The 23,044-nt window shown below is 39.7% G+C and overlaps 3 protein-coding genes and 1 non-coding gene across 8 annotated transcripts; 1 reads left to right on the forward strand and 3 right to left on the reverse strand.

The window, feature by feature from the left end:
* Nucleotides 1-6,285: 6,285 nt before the first annotated feature.
* Nucleotides 6,286-11,377, reverse strand: LOC121976466. 3 transcript variants are annotated; one of them, XM_042528636.1, is made up of 6 exons: nt 11,108-11,375; nt 9,988-10,061; nt 9,193-9,234; nt 8,937-8,978; nt 8,296-8,379; nt 6,286-6,438 (listed from the first exon to the last, which is right to left on the reverse strand). In XM_042528636.1, exons 1-6 carry the CDS (start codon nt 11,304-11,306, stop codon nt 6,301-6,303), a joined length of 579 nt encoding a protein of 192 aa, XP_042384570.1. In that variant the 5' UTR covers nt 11,307-11,375; the 3' UTR covers nt 6,286-6,300. The 3 variants fall into 3 exon arrangements, 2 of the variants coding, with proteins under 2 accessions (XP_042384570.1, XP_042384569.1); XM_042528635.1 differs by lacking the exon at nt 6,286-6,438 and having other exon boundaries at nt 8,062-8,379; nt 11,108-11,377; XR_006110637.1 differs by lacking the exon at nt 6,286-6,438 and having other exon boundaries at nt 8,143-8,379; nt 9,193-9,250; nt 11,108-11,171.
* A 429-nt stretch (nt 11,378-11,806) lies between these two features.
* Nucleotides 11,807-11,878, reverse strand: TRNAM-CAU. Its single transcript has one exon. It is a non-coding gene; the product is annotated as a tRNA-Met (tRNA).
* A 137-nt stretch (nt 11,879-12,015) lies between these two features.
* Nucleotides 12,016-17,987, reverse strand: LOC121976467 (putative ribosomal large subunit pseudouridine synthase SVR1, chloroplastic). Of its 3 annotated transcripts, none has more exons than XR_006110638.1 (10): nt 17,397-17,987; nt 17,163-17,242; nt 15,755-15,855; nt 15,548-15,617; nt 14,720-14,813; nt 14,580-14,628; nt 13,577-13,727; nt 12,771-12,838; nt 12,614-12,669; nt 12,016-12,488 (listed from the first exon to the last, which is right to left on the reverse strand). XR_006110638.1 is itself a non-coding variant. In XM_042528637.1 (10 exons), exons 1-10 carry the CDS (start codon nt 17,914-17,916, stop codon nt 12,428-12,430), a joined length of 1,239 nt encoding a protein of 412 aa, XP_042384571.1. In that variant the 5' UTR covers nt 17,917-17,987; the 3' UTR covers nt 12,016-12,427. The 3 variants fall into 3 exon arrangements, 2 of the variants coding, with proteins under 2 accessions (XP_042384571.1, XP_042384572.1); XM_042528637.1 differs by having other exon boundaries at nt 12,771-12,827; XM_042528638.1 differs by lacking the exon at nt 12,016-12,488 and having other exon boundaries at nt 12,610-12,669; nt 12,771-12,827.
* Nucleotides 17,988-20,833: 2,846 nt separating this feature from the next.
* LOC121978643 (lysM domain receptor-like kinase 3) lies at nt 20,834-22,150 on the forward strand. The gene has a single exon (XM_042530959.1). It carries the CDS (start codon nt 20,834-20,836, stop codon nt 22,148-22,150), a length of 1,317 nt encoding a protein of 438 aa, XP_042386893.1.
* Nucleotides 22,151-23,044: the final 894 nt, after the last annotated feature.

Here is a 23,044-nt window from a genome sequence, read left to right on the forward strand (position 1 = left end):
TTTGGCCAGGCCCACCGGTCCGGTTTATTTTATTTTATTTTATTAATTATATAACCGCGTAAATAAATTCGGTATTATCCAAATCATATACTCAATTTTTATAAAAACCAAATCACATATTATATTACCGAAATACCCTTCCTGTATCAATCACTTTGTAAAGAAATTGATGTTGAACTTATATCATTCAAAAAATTAATATTTTTAAATCTAAATTTAATTATGGCGCATATCTAAAATATTAACATTTTATAGTGTCCATTTAATTCTCTGAGTTAGACTTACCCTTCAAGAACCACAAATTAATATATTAATGCAATTTAAAAATGATGGTTTGTATGGGACATTAATGAAAAAAAATCAATTTATTTATGATTAGAAAAAGACAATCATTGATTGAAGAAATAAATTAATAATTTTATTTATCTGTTGCTTTTTTTTCCTGCTTTTTAAATCATTTTGGGTAGAAAAGGAGGAAACCAATAAATTTTTATATAGAGAATCTATTAAAAAACTTAGGATAATGTTAATCCAGTGCGTCAGTGTGGAAAAATATTCGGAAAAAGGAAAAAATATGTTATTCGGAAAAGATGGGTCTCCATTTTCCTTGATTTAATCAATTCATCATTTTTCTTATTTATCTTACTGAAATAAATATCAAATATATATTTTATTTTATAGAACAATTGATTAGAGCAGCTAAGAAGAAGACCTCTCTCATCCAATTAGAGATCTAATATGTTGTCAATTCTATTTCCAAAAAGTATTTTAACATTCCATGGTATTTTATTTGAAAGTGAGAGAAAACTTTTAAGCTCCGGACACTGCACACATATGGAATTAAACTGAATCCGAACAAATATCTATTCGACGCAAAGGGTGAAAAATTCCTCGACTATATCATCATCGAGCGGGCCATCGAGGTAAACCCTAGTAAGGTGAGGGCACTACAAAATATACCGCCGTCAAGAAATTTGAAGAAAACTCAGCGCCTCACCAGTCGGATAACTGCCTTATCTCGATTCATCTCCAAGTCTGCCGACCGGAGCCTCCCTTTCTTCAAGATACTGCGCCGAGCTACCAAGTTCTAATGGGACGAAGAGTGCGACAAGACATTTGAAGAACTAAAGACATATCTGAGTTCTCTACCTGTATTAGTTAAGCCAGCTGCCGGCGAGCCGCTTCGCATTTATTTGTCCTCAACCGAGCAGGTCATCGGCTCGACGTTGGTGCGGCCGAACGACGAAGAACAACCAGTGTATTTCCTGAGTCATATTTTGAAGGATGCTGAATCTCGCTACACTGGTCTCGAGAAACTTGCCTTTGCGCTGGTGCTCGCCGCTCGGAGGCTTCGACCATACTTCCTCGCGCATACGATCATAGTAATGACAAACAACCCTCTGGGTAGAGTCATCCTCAATCCAGAGACATCCGGGCGGCTGATCAAATGGACAACGGAGCTTAGTGAGTTCGACATACAGTATTAGCCCCGAACGGCCATCAAGGCACAATCCTTGGCGGACTTTGTCACTGAAGTACAGAATCCCGAGCTAGAAGCCACTTGGAGGATATCTGTGGACGGATCGTCCACTTGACAAGGAAACGAAGTCGGTATACTACTGATCTCCCCTCAGGAAGAACGGATGCATCTATCCGTTCGGCTATAATATCGAGCAACTAATAACGAGGTCGAATACGAGGCGCTCATAGCAGGCCTGCAAGCCGCTCGACATGTCGGAGCGATCAGGGTCTTGATTCACTCGGATTCCTAGTTAGCCACTTAGCAACTCACTGGAACATTTGAGATAAGCAACACTCGGCTCAAGCTCTACGCAGAAGCTTTCGAAATGTTAAAAGCCAACTTCCGAGAGGTGGTGGTTTAGAATATACCCCGAGCGGAAATTCAAGTGGCAGACGAGCTGGCTAAGCTAGCCAGCTCCATATCGCCTGTTGTTATATCGCAGCCGATCGAACAGGTATATCTGGTGGCACACGTTGATCGGATGGAAGGACTCACTTTCCCAAATGACTGGAGGACAATGCTGATAGAGCTCCTGCGATCGGGAATTACGTCGTCCGATCGGGAGGAAGCCCACCTGTTGAGAAGGAGAGCAGGAAGATTCACGCTGATTGAGGATCAACTGTACAAGAAAGCTTTCTCTCGACCCCTACTCAAGTGCGTCGGACCAGAAGACATCGAGTACATTCTACAGGAGGTGCATCAAGGAACTTGCGGAGGACACCCAGATGGTCGGTCATTGGCCAGAAAGATACTGCTGGCCGGATATTTTTGGCCAACCCTCCAGGCGGATGTCGCTCGGACAGTGTCCACCTGCCTGTCCTGCCAGAAGTATCACAACCTCTCGCATCGACCCACAGAAGAGATGACTGTGTCCACAGTAGCTTGCCCATTCGATTAGTAGGACATGGATATAGTGGGGCCCTTCCCCATGACGACCGACCAACGAAAGTTCCTGCTCATCGCAATAGACTACTTCTCCAAATGGATCGAGGTCGAGCCGCTCGCGAGGATAACCGAGCATATGGTTCAGAAATTCATCTGGCAGCACATCATATGCTGGTTCGGAATTCCACGTCGGCTCGTCTCCTACAATGGGAGACAGTTCGCCGGGCAACGTCTCAGAGAATGGTGCGAAGGCTACAGAATTCAGCAGACCTTCACCTCCGTAGTGTATCCCCAAAGCAACAGACAAGCTGAAGTCGTCAATCGGGAAATTCTGCGGATTCTTCGAGTTCGGCTTGACCACGTCGGAGGTAGCTGGGCAGACGAGCTTTCGGGCGTGCTATGAGCAATCCGCACGACTCCAAAGGAGGGGCGGGAGTGACACCGTTCCACTTGGTCTATGGAGGTAAAATAGTCGTCCCTGTCGAAGTCGGGATTGAATCCGATCGGCTACAGCAATATAGCGAGGACAACGCCGAGCGAAGACTCATGGAACTGGACTTGGTGGACGAAGCACGCGCCAAAGCAGTCGTCCGACTGACAGCCTACCGACAGAGGATGCGCCAGAACTACAACAGGTGGGTAATACCTAGATCTTTTCAGGTCGGCGACTTCGTATGGAAGAAGGTGAAGCCCGTCGGGGATGTCACCAAGCTGGAGGCTCCTTGGGTCGGACCCTTCAAAGTCGTGGGAAAGCCCCGGTCGGGTGCTTATTACCTAGAGGACGAGGACGAGCGGAGGCTAGAGCGCTCATGGAGCGCAAACCATCTCCAGTCGTACCAAGCTGGGTGAAAGGTGTGCTGATGTAACTAATACCATGTAATCTTTGTTTTTTATGCGTCCTACGGCTGCAGGATTAGAATCTAAAGCAAGGATTACAAAGTTATCACCGAGCGGTCAGCCCGCCTTGAAGACCGTCGAGCAACAACGTTAAACCCTAGAGTCAGAGCGACGACTATAAAAACCCCGCCTTGAAGACCATCAAGCGGCGACATTAAACCCTAGAGTCGGAGCGGCGACTAAAAAAACCCCGCCTTGAAGACCATCGACGTTAAACCCTAGAGTCGGAGAGGCAACTATAAAAACCCCGTCTTGAAGACCATCGAGTGGAGACGTTAAACCCTAGAGTGGGAGCGACGACTATAAAAGCTCCGCCTTGAAGACCGTCGAGTGGCGACGTTAAACCCTAGAGTCGGAGCGACGATTATAAAAACTCCGCCTTGAAGGCCGTCGAGCGGCAACGTTAAACCCTAGAGTCGGAGCGACGACTATAAAAACCCCGCCTTGAAGACCATCGAGCGGCGACGTTGACCATCGAGCGACGACGTTAAACCCTAGAGTCGAAGCGGCGACTATAAAAACCCCCCTTTGAAGACCATTGAGCGGCGACGTTAAACCTTAGAGTCGGAGCGGCGACTATAAAACCCCCGCCTTATAGATCGTCAAGTGATGACGTTAAATCCCAGCTTTAAAAAAAACGTCTAGCGTAGACACTAAAACTGAAGTCGAGCGGTGATTATAAACCTTAAAGGTATGATCCTAAGCGAATAATAGTGTGGGCGCCACAGTCGATCAGAACTGCGCAACCCAATACTTAGCAAACAAACACCATATGAAAAGGAAGCAAAAAGATTTCATTGATAGACGCTGCCAAACGACAGGAATACAGTTAAGGCTTACAAAAAACACTCTAGCGCCCCCCCCCCCCCCCCAATACAGTCAAAGGCCTAGTCGGGAATAGCCTCGAGAAGCTGGACTCGGTTGACATCCCTGTCGGAGAAAGCTTCAGGGAGATGGTCGTTCGCCTTCAGCTGGACGAGCATGGCATTGATCACCAGCTCGAACGAGTGGATAATCTGATTGGTTGCCTTCTCCAAGAATGATTCCGAGCAGAGGTACTGTTGTTTCAGGATAGCAAAGCGACCTGGCTCGCCCTCTTGATAGGTTTTCAGAGCGGCGCGCGAAGCCTCTAATTCCTCTTCAAGACGCTTCACTTGACCTTGAAGTTCAGCCTCCTTAGCCGATCGGCTCTCCCGCTCGGTAGACAGAGAGTCTTTTGCTTTCTTCAGATCATCGGGCAGCTGTCGGGCCTCCTTGTTCTTTTCTTCCAAATCGACGATGGCTCTTTGTTTCCTCGTGGAGGCCAGATCAAGTTTCCTATCATAAGTCTTCAATTGTGCCTCAATCTGGCCTAGCCTGCTGGCTTGCTCAGCCCACTTCTGCTGCTCCTCGATGAGGAGTCGTTCGACCTTCTCTAGCTCAGCCTTCAGACGGGCGGACGATGGTCCCTGGGAAGAGGCTTCTCCAGAAATCTTGAGCCTCTTCAGCTCATCTTTCACTTGGGCCAACCGCTGGCACATGGCGATATTCTCCACCCAGTATTGCAAGTAAAAATTAGTGCCGAGCGGAGGTAACTTATGAACTAACGCAAATACTAACCCCGATGGACATCTCCAGATGGCTGTCGACCATCGCACCCGGGGGCTTCATGGCCGCTCGCGCCCTCGCCTCCTCCCAGACATGGGTGAACCGACCCCGGATGTAGACTTGATGCTGGGGAGAGCTGGGTTGGTCGCCCGGCACGAGAAGATCCTCAGTCGGCAGGCGAAGGGTGGCGGTGATGGATCGTCTCCCACCCGGCACTGATTGGGTAGAGGCAGACGGACCGAAGGCTTGGGCAGGGCGGACTAGAAGAATGGTTGATCGGGTTATCTTCTGCCTAGCCGGAGGAAGGGAGGTGATTGGCTGAACGGAGAGCGGCTCCAGTAGCTCAGCCACGGACGGAGTCCGATCGGAAGAAGTAGCCTCCACTGTTGCGGGGGCTAGGGACGGGACGCCTCCCCCCGCAGAAGCTTGGACGGCTGAAGTAGCAGATCGGGATAGTGCCTCCGCTCGGCGCCTCTTACGGGAGAGCTTTACTTCGTCGCTCGAGGACCCCGATCCCTCAGTAGGAATGACGGGTGGCGCGCCGCAAACCGAGCCTGGTTCGGTCGCCCCTCCTGCACTGGGTGCCTGCTCAGCGGTCTCGTCGCCCGCGGTTGCTGTTTCCCCCGCTGTGTCCTCCTGTGAGCCAACGGGGGGCAGGCCGAGTCGCTCCATCTCCTTAGCTGTCGCTGCCTCGCTCTCGGCTTGTTTAGCCTTCATTATACCAGCCGCTCGAGCACGCATCATGATGTCGGCTGCAAAAGAAGAACAGAATCAGTTAGGCTCAAAGGAAGAAAGTTAAGAAATCTCATACCTAGGCTGCTCGGGAGTTTCACTCGGCTCGGACTCAACCCGAACATGTACATCACGCCTTCTGGTAACAACTTGTGGATGTTGAACTTCAGCCCGACCAACATATTAGCGGCGTGGAGGTAATCCGGTTGAGTCTTGTACCTCTTCAGCTCGGGCGGTGGTGGCAGGGCAGTCTGCCATCGAGTTCGGAAATGGGGTCGCTCGGGGAGTCTTAAATAAAAAAAGTACTCCTTCCAGTGTTTGTTGGAGGAGGGCATCTTGTCGAAGAAAACCAGGCCAATACGAGACTGAAACAGATATGTGCCCAACTCGGACTGTTTGGGGTAGTAGAAGTAGTGGAAGACCTGAGGGGTCAGTGGGATGTTGTGCACGCGGAACAACACCACCACGCCGCACAACATGCAGAAGGAGTTGGGGACTAGCTGGGCGAGCGGGATTTGAAAAAAATTACAAACTTCGATTATGAACGGATGAATGGGAAACCAGAGGATGGATAAGTGAAATATGCTAAAGGTTTCTCTCTTCTCTAATCTTTTTAGTAGGGGTAAATAAATTGTCAAGCCTTGGAACTCATTTCAGACTTTTGAATGAAATAATTTCTACAAGAAGCAACAAATATGGAGCAGTTTTTGAGCATTGGAAGGGGTACCAGTTTCTGGAAATGCATCGATGAACATTATCATCTCCTCTCCACTTAATCCTGATAAAATGCACAATCTGGGCAAAGATTTAGCAATCTGCAGTCGAGAGAAAAAGGTTAATGAAGACAGTTACAAGTGCAATCTCCGTTATCAGGTAATCGGGAATGTTGGATCATGTATTTATGAAGAGAATATTGACATTGTGATAAGTAGTAAGCTAAAAAATCTTGATCCGTAAGGATCATGTTCAGCAAGTATAAACTTTATAGGATTCAGGGAAATGAGTATGTTTGTTTGATTAACATTCAATTCCAAAACTTACGACATGTCCAATAGATCAAGTAGTAGATGTGTAGTAAGCAACCGTCTCAGAATAATGATAACAATATGATGAGTAAATGGATGTATATTGCTGTCTAAAACAAGGTTCATTCTGAGAAGGTAGGGATTTTTGAACCCTGGAACAAGATATGCTAGTGACATGACGGGATGCAGGGGCAGATCTAGGATTTAATATTTGGGTGGGCTTGAACTTAATATAATAAATTATATAGTATTATTAGAAAAATATAATAAATTATATATAAAATTAAATAAATTATTACATTACATTACATTATTGTATGGTTCAACAAACAACTATAAAGATCAAAGAAAAAAAGAACGAAAGTCTTGTCCACTTTTTCAATGGTCTCAACTAGCTCCGACGACAAAAAAGGACTAGAGTTGTTATTGGTCGACTGCGAAACAACAAAATGAAGGGAAGAAGGACTGTTGCTCTTGAGAAGAGGAAAAAGAAACGAGAGTTGTTAGAGAAGGAGAAGGAAAAAAACACTAAACTATATATAGAAATAAAAAACAGGAGAAGGAAGGAGAAGATAAGAAGAAGAAGCCATGGGTTTGCACGTGAGGGTTGGGTACGTGGAAGAGAATAAAAAGAAAAAGAGCAGAGAAAATATTTTTTAAAATTTCGTAACTGGTTTAATCCAATTAAACTTGGCTCGGCAATAACTTGGCCAAATAAAATCCAAATCAATCCCAGTTTGGATCAATATACTCCTTATCTTCGCGCCTACCCGATGAATTTTGTTCGACCCAATCCGATTTTAAAGCAACATCTTCAATTCGTGTTCGATGATTTAATTTGTTTATTTATTTATTTAATTAAAAATTCAACATTTAATTCCTGAAATGAAAAGCAAGGAAGGTGCAGCCACATAAGGGTTGGGCTACAGCCATCAAGATGCCAAGGTGGTGTCGATCAACACAGATAACAGAAGAGGAAGAAATAGTCATTGAGATGAGGTGATTCCAAACCCTAGCTATGATTGCCGCTGAGATGAGGCGACTCATTTTTGGTTTTCGCCAATAGAATAAAGGTTCAAAATCACAGGAGGGGGAGGAAGGGAAACATACATAAAAGCACTAACGAGATCATTTCCAAAAACCTCCATTGTGCCAACGTCTCAGTCCATGTGTCAGTGTGTGAAGGGTGACTCTAACCCATATAAGGTGAGACGGCACAAGATTTAAATCTATCATCTAGAGCAAGTGAGCAAGATGTGCATAAAATTCACATACAATAGAATGAACTTATTAAATGATACTGTCATGATATTTACTAAGATCATATTTTATGTTATTTCTACTTTGCAGTGGAGTCTCTTGACGTCTGGTGCAAAAATAAGTAAGAAATTACATTGTTTAGTTGTATGCAGGGAGTGCTTGCAATGGAATATGCTAATGCCCAAGGGTAATTTTTGATTAGGTTTAGGTAATGTAGGACTACCTCAGCAAGAATTATGAAAGTCGAGGGTAAAATATTCTTAAGTTTATAACAAAATAGCTCCATCTTTTAGGTCTAAACATTTGCATACTAACAGAACATTGTCTACTTGCTCGCAAGATGCATTTAGATATGAGAACTGGATATGAAGAATCATGGTGGATCACCTTCACATCATCTAAGTGGACTTGCTCAGTGTGCATTGCATCCGATACCGTCTTCTCAATCATATCCTCTGTGCAATAAATAACCTGTCACCAACAAGAAGAAATGAATGATTGGATGAGTGCAATGAGCCACAGAAAAAGATCGCGACTCAAATCCAATCCTACAACTCCACTTTCCTGGACTTTTTGGGCCAGGCAATTAGACTTCAGTACTTTCCAAAAGCTGTGAGGGGAGGAATCCTTTAAGAAAACCCTTTCCTTTTGTCCTTTATATGGCAGGTACATTTAGTTTAATTTGTTGGGCGTATTGCAATTGGAAGAAAAAAAGGAGGTTTGATAATACTCTTATATTGATTCTTTATTCACGTTCACTGGTAATATTATCAAATATCAAGGAGTTGACACAACAGACAAACATTTAGAATAAACATGTTATAAGCACAAAAAAAAAAAAAAAAACTATATTTGAAAGTTTGTTGAAAATAACTGAATTTGAGCACTGCTGTGTGATCTGCTTGATTGAAGAAGTATTAATTATTGGCATCTCTTACTCATTGAAAATGGAAATTGCAAAGGTCGAGATTTTAATAAATAACACTTACAAACACTGAAGAAAGAAAGTTAATGTTGCAAAGAATTACCTTTAAAAAGTCTCCATCAAGCTCTTTTAGAAACATTTGAATCTGTATCAGTACAAGATAACAGGAAATTAAGATAAATTTACCATGAAAATGATGAAATTTTGAATAGGCTCAAACGGGGAAAAAAATATTAAACATAAATGAGAGCCATTTATGTAAAAAGATAATTATTAATTAAACCTTACAATAAATACATCTAAAATTTAGATCCATTTCTCGCATGTACTTGAGTTTTAAAGAGAGATGGGAATAATACCTTTTCCTTTTCGTCTACTTCAAATCCCACCAGCAGCAAAGCCTAGACATAAAAAAATCTACTCAAAGTATTAAGACTTTATAAAATTAAGATAACCAATGAGATAGTCAGAGCATGCATTTGAATCTTGAACATAATTCAAAATTAAGGGAGGTAACTGATATTATGTCAGCTGTCAAGTGCCAACTTTTGCAACATATTCACATCATAGAAAAAAGATTTATTTATTTTACTTGGCTAGAAATAAGTCAGTTATCAGATGCTTCATTTGATTATCCAAAACCCATAAACATCAAAAAATAACAATGGGGTGAGTGCTGTCAGTAATAAAGGTACTAGTCACTACCAACAGCCTGGATAAATAACTCCAATTTTTTTTTCAGGTGATAACAAAGACTACTTGTTCATGCTTCAGAATCCAATTAATAAGGATCAGCTATCAAAATGCTAAGTTTAAGAGTGATATATCACATTCCAGAACTATCTTTGTCTCAGCATGTTGATTATTCCCTTTTCAAAAAAAAAATGCTGATAATTGAATTAAAAGAAAAGGTCATCTAAAAACCACCCTTGTCTTGTATATGTTCAGTAACTGGTGTGTCCAATCAATAATTTTCTTGTATTTGTACATGTTCACAAGGAAACAGGAATTTTCAGAAAAAAAAAGTTTATTAATTATATTTCACATAATAGAATCTAGCAGGACAGGGTAACCAATGGCAAAACCAAGTGATAAACAATGGTGACTATAAAGCTCGATGTATTTATGGATGAGTGCATCTGCTGGAAGCTCACCGGGGGACCATATATGGGGTCATCAGCATTTAAGGGAACAAATTTAGAATCTTCAACCAATTCAGCTGGAATACCTGCAAGGTTAAAAAAATATTGTAACTGTACACATGCATACAAACTAAGTAAATCATGAAATGCCATTTGCTCCTTAGTGAAATGGAAAATGATAGGGAAAGAAATATTTCTTTTAGAGAGAATACAGTTTACCACCTCAGAGATATTATTTTAAAATACCTCATCGTTTTCTTTAAATAAACTACAACAAGCATGTCACCTCCATGGCGCCATGGAAAGTTTAGTAGTTTTCAAGGAATCTTAGGTTCTCAATTGAATTGTTGTTTGAACACGCTTTACGGTCAACTCACCTTGTCCTGGAAATGTGGTTTCTCGGTTGTACATGACCATCCACATATGGCAAGTAGTTATGTTACTTCAACATTTGCATTCATTCTAACGTATTTGATACCTGACCTAACTTAAAAAAGGACTTTCTACATTACTTGGACTCAGCTACGATCATGTGACACAGATATGGATGTAGATGTCATACATAGCTGTTTCTAAAATTTGTTAATACATGAGAAGGTTGTGCAATAAGCCATTGGGTTCGACTTTGGTGCTACTGCCATAAAGAAAAAATGTCAACATGGCATGCAAAGTCAGCATCATTTGGGTTACAAGGGAGAAGAGGAGAAGTGCGCCAAAGTTGGCTATATATTACTCTAGATTCACCCAGTTCATGGTGAGCACAAAATCCAATGGAACCACTCATGTGCTAAAGCGGAGGTGACCCAGAAGGAATAACAAGAAAACTCGATAAGGTAACGGAGAGGTTAAGCATTAACGAACTAAAACTTGGATCAGAAAAGTGCAACAGAAAGTTGAATTGTACTAAAGAGTAAAACATACATCCTTTAGATGAGAAAATTATTTCTTCATTTTTTTTTTTCTTGAATCACTATGATTCTAAGTATCCATTGACATGCTTGAACAAAAGGCTACCAAATTATCTCTCTCCCCACAACAATATTTCATAAATTAGCATAGCAGGAATCCATTGGAAGGGGGGAAATAGTTAAAAAAACACATGAAAAGATGTAATCTTGAGAAGTTAAATCACCTTCGGATGATGCTCGAGGCAGGGATCTGTGCCTTCTTAAAGAAATAGCAGAGGGTCTGTCCACAGGCGAAGAGCGCAATGGAGGAGAAGTCAGGTAAGAGGAGAAAAAGGAGCGTGCAAATGTGAAATTTTCTTGGGAAGTCGAAGGTATTCTCGAACAAAATGTGAACTTGAAGCTAGGCAATGCCAGAGCTGCCATTGCGGCCCTCCCTCCGACGTCGAAGAAACCTGCGGCGCGAGGAGGAGGACGAAGCGGCCATCGTCCTCTTATCCTTTATTGATGGGTTGGGCTACTTGATTAAAGCCCAACGATACATTGGAAAGTATTCACATATTTAAAAAATTTAAACAATTTCCGATCAAAATAAACAGAGTGAGTAGAGCAGACCCTGGAGAGCCGAGTCCTCAGCAGCTGCCTCCTATTTCATCCTGCTAGAATCGTTAAACGAGCGATCGTGTACTCGTGACTAGGTTTCTTCGCAATCCAACCTTGAGTCGAGAAAGACCATGCAACTCCAACGATCAATGGGCATCAAAAACAGAAGCCTTTAGCAGACAATGGGATTTCGATCAGAACAAGAAGAGTAGAACATCGTTGATGGATTACCTCGTGAAGGTGTTGGATTTCGACGAGAAATTTTATCTAGATTCGGCCGACAAATCAAGACAACTGAATCCAAAAAAAAAGAACAAAACTCATATCAGAGCCAGGTTTCGATCCTGGGACCTGTGGGTTATGGGCCCACCACGCTTCCGCTGCGCCACTCTGATTTGTTGATTTGGTTGGTTTCCAAATACTTATATCACTTATTCAAGTTTAAATCCCACCGATTAGCCAGATGCAACCGGAGAAGATATACATACGGTATTAACTTACAGGTACGCAATACCACCTCCCTGTTAACATATTGAGTAAAATCAGATGATAAATTATAAATTATTCAGTTACAATACTATACTTAATCTGAATAAACAACAATATCATAGGCATTTCTGTTCAACATATACATCAGCTTTACGAAGAAAAAAAAAATTACTTTTGGCAATCAGAATCTCCTGAGTTAGCACCAGAATTTCATTGTCCATCACTTCATCACTACATGATGAACAAACGATAAAGCGGCATGGAAACCAAGTGTTCATCTTCTCTCTAGGCATTGATCCACGGTTTTGTGTCTTACCAGCAAGTCATTCCATTGTCATACTGGACTAGATCAAACATCGAGATGGAGATCGCATGTCAAATAGCTAAAAGTTTATTTGAAGCAAACCGAGGTGTCGTGTTCAAATCTGATGCTATTCTGGCATTCTTTGGAGTGTTCACTTCTTCACTTCAAACAACTTGAAGTCGGATTGCTTAAGTTCAACATACTTCCCAAGCCTAATCAAAACATCAAAGGAGATTTATACCTCATGACTGGGTAGGTGATATAAGAAGTGGGTATTTGACAGTATAAATAGCGAGAAAAAACTAGAAACAAAAGGTAGCAAGAAGCATGAAATTACCCGAGATCGGATGGAAGCCTGAATCCACCTATTCGCACACGTTTTAGCGAATAAAGCTACAGAGATAAGAAAAATAGTGGATTAGCCAACAGAGTATCTTGAGCATTCTCTATAATTAGGCTTCCAGTGTGCAAGAGAGTCTAAGTTACAAACAGACCTGTAACCCTGCATTTCTTACAAGTTCTCGCACTTCATGGTTTCTCCCTTCATGTACCTAGCAGATATCTCAAAAGAAGGATCTTAATTAACATATATAGATCAGAGTAATGATAACAAAATTTAACATAAGGAGGATTAATATATTGATTTCCTTGCATTTAAATAAGATTTCTGTAAGCTAAAGAATTGAGAACGGAAGAGAAGGACTAGAAATTTTCCTAGAAAAGAAATGGAATAACCATTTAGAATAGACAAGAAATTGAATGACTAATTATACTTTTGTGTGGTTCATGGAATGAAATAAAATGTTTCATTTGAATTTGTATGGTTGATTTATAGGAATGCAAGTAATAGGCAAGAAATAGACAAGTGATAGTTTTAACAATTATAAGAAATCTACCAGCCTGTCCGAGTCCCACCCATCTACCCAACCCTTGAGCGCCCGCCCAGCCATTCAACACTCGAATAGAGTAATACATTCGTTGAAAATTAACATAGACGGAAAGTTAATCTTGGAGTAAAGTAAGTAGTTTATCCTAATGATTATGGAATTTCAATTCAATGGGAGTATGTACCAAGCATAACAATACTTAATTTCATTCCATTTGAATTCATTGGAAATCATACAGTTATTCCTATAGACCATTGCTTTGTATCTTTACCTATTGAAACCTAAAGGCAGAAAATACAATGGCAAATTGATAAATATGTGTTTATTGCGAAAGAAATTCACTACATCAACATGCAGCACTAGTGCAAGATTGCTTTAGAATCATTTTGTCTACAGATTTAAAGAACATTTACCACTAATCGAATTCGAGGTCTTGAAGCATCAGGCTGGGCTGACAATAGTTCCACAGAATCAGGTACACAGTGTACACCTTCAACTTGAGCACCCTCACTTATAGTTACAAGGTGCCGTCTATTGACCTTACCTTCTATTGTTGCTATATATCTGTAATAATAACCAAGATTAAAATATAGGGAGCTAAAAATGGTTGACTAACACAGTATATAAATTTTCATAGATTGTTTCTAAGTTTAAAAAATATATATTTTTTCAGGATAAGTTGGACATTGTCTTAGGAGACTTGGTTTTTACTGATTGGAATGTAAAGGCATTAGGATCACATGCAATTGCATTCTTCAGTCAATAAACAATACATTTTTTCTTTCTATGGGTGAGATTGTTCCCGATGGTATATCATTGACAGCATAGAAATTTAGACCATAACAAACCATGATGAAGAACTTATTTGCACGACTACAGTTCCATCAGCCAACTAACCTAACAGTGTTTCTAGTTATACCACCAAGTATGCAAATAAAGCTACAGAGAAGTACCTCCCAACTATTAGGAGAAGGTTACCTAGGTCACATAGAGCTAGCTCTCTTTGGTCCCTTGTCCATGTCTTTAATTGATTAAACTTGTCTATCTTAGCTATCTCACTTTATCATCATCTATTAGAGATACATCTAGTCACATTTAACATTTTTTCCCATTTTTTTGTTATAGTGAATTGAACCCACACATCTCAATATTTTCATTTCTAGTACCTTGACTTCATGTATTAATTTTCAAACTATAAGTAATTGTACCATACAACAACAACAACCAAGCCTTTATCCTACTAAGTAGGATCGGCTAAACTATAATTAATTGTGCCATAATCTAATAAAATATCCTTTTAAGCTAAAAAACATACCTGAACTATCCCACACCTTTTATACTTGGAAAACATTTTACCAAACATCAATTGTAGATATGTACTTTCTTAAAGTAAAAGACAATGTAGGTTGAACATACTCTTTGGTTAGTTCAGATGATGGATGAGAAATCTTCTGAGTAAAATCACCTGAGAATAAAAATCTGTTATACAACTTCAAATAAATAACAATAAATACAAAAGAGAGTGACACAACTATGATGCCACAACTTTTTTGTACCATCATTAGTAACAATAATCAAGCCGGTTGTTGCAACATCAAGCCGTCCAACAGTGAACAATCGTGGCTTCGGTATTCCTGGATTTGACTTAATCTGCAAAATTGGAAATGTGAAAAGTAAATGGAGGTGAAAGGAAAAGGAAGAGAACATCAAAAGGCAGCACATTGTGGTGATTTATGAGAACTTGTATAAGTAAACTAATCCTAGGCCAAATGAAGGTTGTCATAATTGAGATCCTATCTAGGAATAGTGAGGGGTTTATAAGTTTACAATCTTTGGAACGTAAGATCAAAGCGCAAGCTTGTGAGTTGAGTTTTAGAGTTTAATTAAAATATTGTTTTAGAACTATATTTCACCATTATAATTTATAGTTATACAAAAAAGTTATAAACATTATACAACAATCACAACAACCAAGTCTTATCCCACTAGGTGGAGTCAGCTAATATAAAAATTATACAATTGCAAAATTTTAAAAAGAGATTTTCTAATTGGAAGTTAAAAGAATCTCATATGTAGATTTTCTCAAATGAAATGACATGAAAAAATGGGGGTACTTTCATTAATATCAAGCTGTAAAATATCTATAATAAAGTAAATTATTCCATCCAGTTAACGTTTTTGGAATTGAGATCCAACATAAAAGCCCGTAAGAAGTATTGGATTAGATCATAAATTCACAAGAATCTAGCCTGATTCAAATTCTAACTTCGATCCTGATAGTTTAGGTTGATTTGCATAGTATGATCGTGAGATCTTATAATCCAAATCATAATCTTGAGTACCATGCTCCAAACCATATAAAAGAGTAATCAAACTACACATACCCATTTTTTCAAAAAATCATCAAAGAGGGAGATGACTGATTTAGAATCATCTGCACTTGAGCAAATATAACTGCAGTTTTCAAGAATTAGTTAGATGTGCCTAAATACAAACTACATTAGGCAAAAGGCAAGGGAAATAGTTAAGTTACAATGGCATTAAAAAAAATCATGCAACTTTAACAAAAATTAAACTAGAAAAATACAAACCCTTTTGGCTTGTTGAGAGCAAAATACAACTTAGGAGGTAGTTTCTTGGATAAGCGGTTCCCATTAACATATATTGAATCCTTTGCAATGTCGACCCTGGTCTAAACATACAACAAAAGTTAATAAGATATAAACTTGCAGACCAGTCAGATGAAATATTTTAGAGTCTCTGTTTCTAATTTTGTACTTATATGAAGTTGACATATGAAAAAGCTCAATGGGTACTCAGAAAAATGAATGGGGCACATCTTGGGCCTTCTTTCAAATGAAAATCAGAAGCAACATGTGAATCATCAAGGATAATGACAAAAAGTCTAATGAGCGTAAAAGAAAATTCAGGTAACTATCAGCGACTAGCAATCTCATTGTCAAGTCAAATCTGGATGAAGAGAATAAACATAAGCCACTTTAATATGGTAATCAATAGTCTCAGTACATTTGAGGATGATGTTGAGACAGAGAACTCACTAATCAAGATATAATGAAAAAGGAAGGTATGACAGTGATAAGCTGCAACTAAAAGAATTCTTGACCCATTCAACGAAAAAGTTGTAGGTAGATGTGTAGAACCCAAACACAAAAATAATCTTCTGAAAATGGTTCAGAAAATGAGAGCAAAGTAACAGTAGGATTGAGCAGGGCTTGTGAACTGGAACTTGTAAACTTAAAAGAAATAATAAAATTGGCGATAACTCGCCATGGGTCTTAGTGAATTTCAAGTTTATGTAGTAGTTATGTAGTGAATGAGGACTCTAGTGGATAGCAAATGTAGCTTCGACACTGATTATCTGAGATTGACCCTTTACCCAATAAGTATTGTAACCTGTTATGAAGGTTCCACTCCTTCAAGCATGGCCCTTTAGACAAAAGCATCATAAGCATAAAATAATGTAAAAAATGACTTTGGCAGCACAAATACAGGATAACAATTAATACCTAGTGTATATATAAAAAAGGATCTTTAAAGAAGTTTGTTGTCTCATACAAAGACACATAACAAGCTCAATTTTTAACACCTTAAAGAAGTTTGCCACATATGAAGAACCCAATGGAGTAATGATCAATTGTTGTTGTTTCTAATATATATATATATATATATATATATATATATATATATATATAGTTTTGATATGCTACCCACCTTACGCCACATACCCCGTGTGTACCTAAATTTTTTTTCGATTTGAAATTTTTTTTGTGCTTAATATTATAACCCAACCCCTAAACCTTAAAGGAAAATTTTGATTGGGATATCTGAGAGCTTAAAAAAAATCAATTACAGTAGGTGCTCACGGGGTGTGCAGCATAAGGTGGGCAACATATCAAAACTATATATATATCAAGCAGATAAAAGGCATTCAAACTATTGCAGCTTGCAAGTGTCCTTAGGCAACCTTAAGCAGAATACCTGTGGAGAAGTGCAAACTGACCCATTGACAGTCACTTTCCCTTCAAAAATTATCTCTTCACAATTCCTTCTCGATGCCACTGAAAAGTTAATAATTTTAACCGGCAACTTTAGAAAATCAAGATTCACTACTAGCAAAGGCAACGACAGAAAGCCAGAAGGATAAGGACCATAAAAGGAACAAATTCAAGATTCAAATGCTTTGCCAAATTATTAAAACAGCAAAAAACTTACCACCAGAAGCAGCAAGGACCTTACTGAGCCGCTGCGACTTCTGTTTAATGTGCTGGTTGTAAAATCTTCTGGCAGCCTTCGAGTACTTGGGAGGCGATGCACTCGTAACAGTAGACGTCATCGCGCCCGGAGAATTCTTCTTGTCGTTCTTTTTCTTAGCCTTCTTCTCCATCTTGGCTTCGGCCATGTCTTGGAGGAATCGGGCAGGAGGGGAGGACTGTATAGTGAACTGGCCGTCCTCGCCGCGGACAATCCACGGAATGAGCATGGGGATGGGAGCATTCGAGGATCCAGTAGGGGAAGTGTCTGGCACTAGGGTTCTTGGTTCAGCCTCGTTGACGCCTGGTGAGGGACTGGCACCGAAGGAGATGTTGAACTCGGCAGTGGGGGAGGTGGAGGAGCTAGAAGCAAGGCGGAGAAAGGAAATACGTCGGATGGCTTGGAACGGAAGCAGAGGGCCAGTGCAGAGGAGTGAGGGACGAGGGTGGAAGACGGCGAAGGCCATGGCGGCGCCGGCCATGGAGGATAGGGAAGGGGGAAACGGCGATATTTGCTTGTTGGCCGTTCAATTATACATATATCGCGTTTGGTAGCCCCGTAGCGCCGATATGCCCGGTTTATTAGTACATTACGCTTTCAATAACGGTAAATTACGGTTTAGCACTTGTAGCACTGATTTTTTGTGACGATTTGTTTGGGCAAAAATGTAAATCAAACTCTCTATTTTCAAAATGATCAAAGGCCTCCTTCATATTTTGATTATTCTCAAGATGGTGCCTTATATTCATTTTGTTTGAGACAAAAATCTACCAAATTTTGTTTATTTTCCTTATTTTGAATTAAAAAACATTCAAATTTGAAGGAAATATATATAAATATTCATTTTCCTATTAGTTGTCTCTTCGTATCGCAAATAATTTTTAATCTAAATTAGCAACAATAAAAGTTTCAAAAAATTATGCATTTTATTAGGGTTTTTAAAATCAAATTATCTTAAAATTTGCCACAATGGAGGCTAATCTAAAACTAAAATGACGGACTCAATCCATTTTTCATACAACAAGATTAACATTATGAGTAAAAAGTTTTTTTTGGAAAAAAATTTTCAAATGGAGGTTCTTAAAAAAAAAAAATCAAAAGGACTCTCCATTAGTGATTTTATTTTGACCAATGTTATAGTTGCTATCGAATACCTATTATAGCGTGTAAAACCTATCAAATTTTTATGATAATGTATAAAAATTACTCAGTATATTTAAGATAAGTTTACAATTTAATTTGATTAAGTGTAAAATAGATAATTTTTAACGTTATAGTAATTACGGAGTAGCTACTACACATTATAATTACTAATAGTCAGTAATTACTACACGTTATAGACTTATAATTAAATCCTAAATCTTAACATCAAAATTTTGAATTTACAATTCTAAACTTTTAATACTATTATATCAAAATATATTTTACCAATTTGATCAAAATTATTTAATTTAATCAAATTTATTTTAAAATAGTTGTAGAAGCTACTAATTAATTGTTACAATATTACAATAATATTGTATTAAATATTACACGGTATCAGTTACATAATAATTTTTACATGTTATAATAGGCTAATCGTAAGTGCTACAATAACATTGGAAATAAAAAGAATAACGTTGTAATAAAAACTCGATAACTTCCAATACATGTAGCAGCTATGGATAGCTATGACAACATAAAAGCTATTTTGGAGGAAAAATATCTAATAGAGCACTCTTTGTTTTTTTTTATTAAGGTCCTCAATGTTTTTTTAGACAACTTTCCCTAAAATACCTACTTTAACTCTTAATATACACCAATTTACTTAATTACTTTTATTTTTTTCAGTTATAAAAAATTTAAAAGAATGTATAATTCTTCTAAAATTCAACACATTTAAATTAGAATTCAATATCTTTTCTATCAAATTGATCATGATTTTTTTTATACTTGACAAATCTATTAAGAGTCATATTAATAATTTGTCTTGTGCTAAACTGATCTTTTCTATCAAATTGATCATGATTTTTTTTATACTTGACAAATCTATTAAGAGTCATATTAATAATTTGTCTTGTGCTAAACTGAGTCAGACGGAAAAGAGTTGTGCTTAATTTGATAAAAAATATACTAAGTTCTAATTTAAATATGTTGAATTTAGGAGAAATTATATAATTTTTTAGATTTTTTGTATCTATAAAAAATGGAGGCTCTATTCCCTCACAACAAACTCAGCCGATCAATTTTCAATTGATCAGAGTTGTCCCAATTGATTGGAGCTGCCCAATCAATTATCGATCAATCAATTTGGGGCAATGAATTGGGTAATTTGAATCGATTGAGAATTAGTTGACAATTAGCTGGCTGAGTTTGTCTCGAAAGAATAGAAGTCCTACAAAAAATATGAAAAAGAAATATAATTTCTCTTGAATTTAACATCAGCCTAAGTAAATTCATTGGTATAGCTCCTAATCAATTGGTCAAACGGAAAAAGAGTCATGCTCAATTAAATATAAAATATATTAATTTTTTAAAAAAATAATAGTAAATTTAAGTAGAATTATACTTTGTTTGTTTTTGACATTTTGTTACGAGGACAATTGATAAATGGATGTACATTAAGCGAGGTGTAGCAAATATATAAGAATAAAGTTTTACACGAGGGTAAAGTTTAAGGTGCGGGGGAGATTTTAAGGTAACTTACCGACTTATTTTTTGTTTTTCATTTTTTTACCAATAATAAAAAATTGAAAAATTGATATTATTCTTTATTTCAATTAATTTTATTTACTACTCTATAGAAATTTTTCATTACTATCAAAATAAATTAGACAGGGGCGGAATTAAAAATTTCATATTGAGAGACGAAATATAATATTTATGTTAGGTGAGGTGATAATATCATTACCTCTCATTCACCTCTTTTTTATCTCTATTCCTATATCTCATATATTTTTTTATATGATTGTACTCCTTATTGAAAGATTTTTTTTTTATAAATACACTATAATTAATAACCTAAATATGTATCACACCACGAGGACATTATTATATTTTTCTTCGTGCTTTTTTCCCTCGTTGACATTTTATTTATTTCGGCGGGCAAACTCACAATCACGCCTCCATTAATCATCGCCTTTCAGTCTTCCACGGATACAACCGCAACCTTACTTTTTGAACTTTGACTAACTCCCATCGCTATCTCCGAGCCTCGATGTCGACGTCACCCAAACGTTGACCTCAATCGGTTCCAGAGCAGCAACGCAAGTTAAAGCAGAGAATCAATGGATGTCAACGTCGCGGCTGGCTGGTCATCGAAGGCGAGCGATATAGAAACGTAGACAGCCCTCCCTTCAGATCTCCAATTCCATTAGTAGCGATCGTGGAAGCAGAGGTTATCACCTAGACAAGATTCAATGTGCAGGACTCGAAGAGACGTCGACGCAGTTGCGCCGGCAGCGAAGCAGAGACACTCGCCGACGGCTTCTGTCTCCAACGACGCAATCATCTACCCTTCTTCCTCGTCTGCGAATGGCTACGTCTACGACTCCTCCTCTGTCCTTGCCTCCACCAGCACCTCCTCCACCTCCTCCTCCTCCGCGGCCGTCCAACTCCGCCTCTCACTTTCCGCGCAAGACAGCCGCCGCTTTGTGCTCTATCCGTTCGACGAGATCCTCTTCGCCACCGGCGGGTTTCTCTCCCCGCCTCTCACCCCCTCCGCCGACTCCTGGCGCTGCCTCCTCCGGGGCGCCGATGTTGTCGTCCTCCGTCGTCGGTTCCGGGGTGACCCCGCCTTCTTACCTTCACGTATCGCCGCTCTCTCCCGAAGCCACCACGGCAGTTTCGCCGACATCCTCGGCGCCTCCCTCGACGCCGATGAGCACCTCTACCTTGTTTACGCTTTCGTCAATGGCCCTAGCCTCGCCTGCTGCCTCCGGAACCCACAAAATCCAAGTTTTACCCCTCTTTCCACCTGGCTCTCAAGGATACAAGTTGCCGCCGATCTCGCTCAGGGGTTGGAGTATATCCACCACCACTCCGAGGCGGTGGCGTCGGCGGCAGGGACACCCGGGAGGCGGCAGAGGCAGGGAACGGTTCACAACCAAGTGAAAAGCTCTAGCGTCATCGTCGTAGAACCAGGGCTGCACGCCAAGATATGCCATTTTGGCGCCGCGGAGATCGCCGGCGAGATTCCCGGTTCCGACAGCAACGAGGAGGAGGCGAACACTGAGTCATTGGCTTTGATGAGGAATTGGAGCAGAGGAAGGAAGATTGAAGGGACCAGGGGTTACATAGCGCCGGAGGTCCTCGCCGGCGGGACGATATCACGGCGGTCCGACGTGTACGCATTCGGGGTCGTGCTCCTCGAGCTTATTTCCGGGGAGGAGCCGGTGAGGTACCGCTTCTGCCGAGACACCGGCGCGATCGAGAACGCGTCAGTGGTCGAGACAGCAAGGAAGGCGCTGCGGCAAGAAACAGAGGAGGTGGAAGACAGGAGGAGGGGGAGGTTAAGGCAGTGGGTGGACAGGAGGTTGGGTGACTCATTCCCGGTGGAGGCGGCGGAGGAGGTGGTGCGGGTGGCTCTGAGGTGCGTGGCGGACGAGGAGGAGGCGAGGCCCGATATGGTTTGGGTGGCGGGAAAGCTGTCGAAGCTGCTACTGCAGGCGAAGGCGTGGGACGAGAAGGTGAAGACAACGGCCACAAGCTACTTGACGGCGGTGGTAGCCCGGTGAACAAGTCAGCGCTCGAGTTGCCCGAGTCGACCGCCCGTGTTCTTGTGCGTCGACTGACTCGCTTTCCGCTTTGTAAATGTTTATTTTTTTCGCCATTTAATCAAAATAAAATATCATCATTTTCCTCTCTAAATATTTTACAATAAATTGATTTTTTTTGAAAATTTCAACGAACTCAATAAATTGAATTTTTCTTCTTCAATTAAAGATAGAGTTCTCAAATCGTGAAACAGCAGCTATAAATAAATAATTAATTAATTAACGATGAAAGAAAAATAATGGAAAAGTTATCGGGTGGCTGGGTCGATCCAGTCAATTTGCTGAAAAATGGTAGACCGTCTTATTTGAAGAAACTTACCTGCGATGTGGCTTCTTAGTTAGTGTGTACAGACTTCGCACTACTTTGTAATATAAAATTACAAAAGTATATGAGTGTCGAATTATAGAAGAGATTCTCAATATTAATCCTATGATGTTCTAAGTTAATCATCGAAATAATAAAAAAAAGTGAAGCAACAGTGAAAATATAAATATAAATAGTGAATAACGCATATTTTCATCGATGCATGAACCCCCTTTTACATATAGTGGTACAGTGAGCGACGTACACGCTCCTCAGGGCATGGGTACGTTCTCCAAACTATCCTATGAATAGGGCTATCAATGAATTAAGCGTTCGTAAACAAACTTAGTGTTCAGTTTGATAAAAACTTATTTATATTCGTTCAATATACACAAGATTAATTAAATAAATAAGTTTGAACATCTCGTTAAATTAAATAAACAAGCTTGAACACATATGTGTTCAGCTCGTTAACGCTCGTGAACAATGTTCACGAACCATATTTATTAATAAAACTCTTTTCAATATACTAAATAAATAATATAATAAAA

This window comes from Zingiber officinale, chromosome 4B (genome assembly GCF_018446385.1).
Source record: "Zingiber officinale cultivar Zhangliang chromosome 4B, Zo_v1.1, whole genome shotgun sequence".
Classification (NCBI taxonomy): Eukaryota; Viridiplantae; Streptophyta; class Magnoliopsida; order Zingiberales; family Zingiberaceae; genus Zingiber; species Zingiber officinale.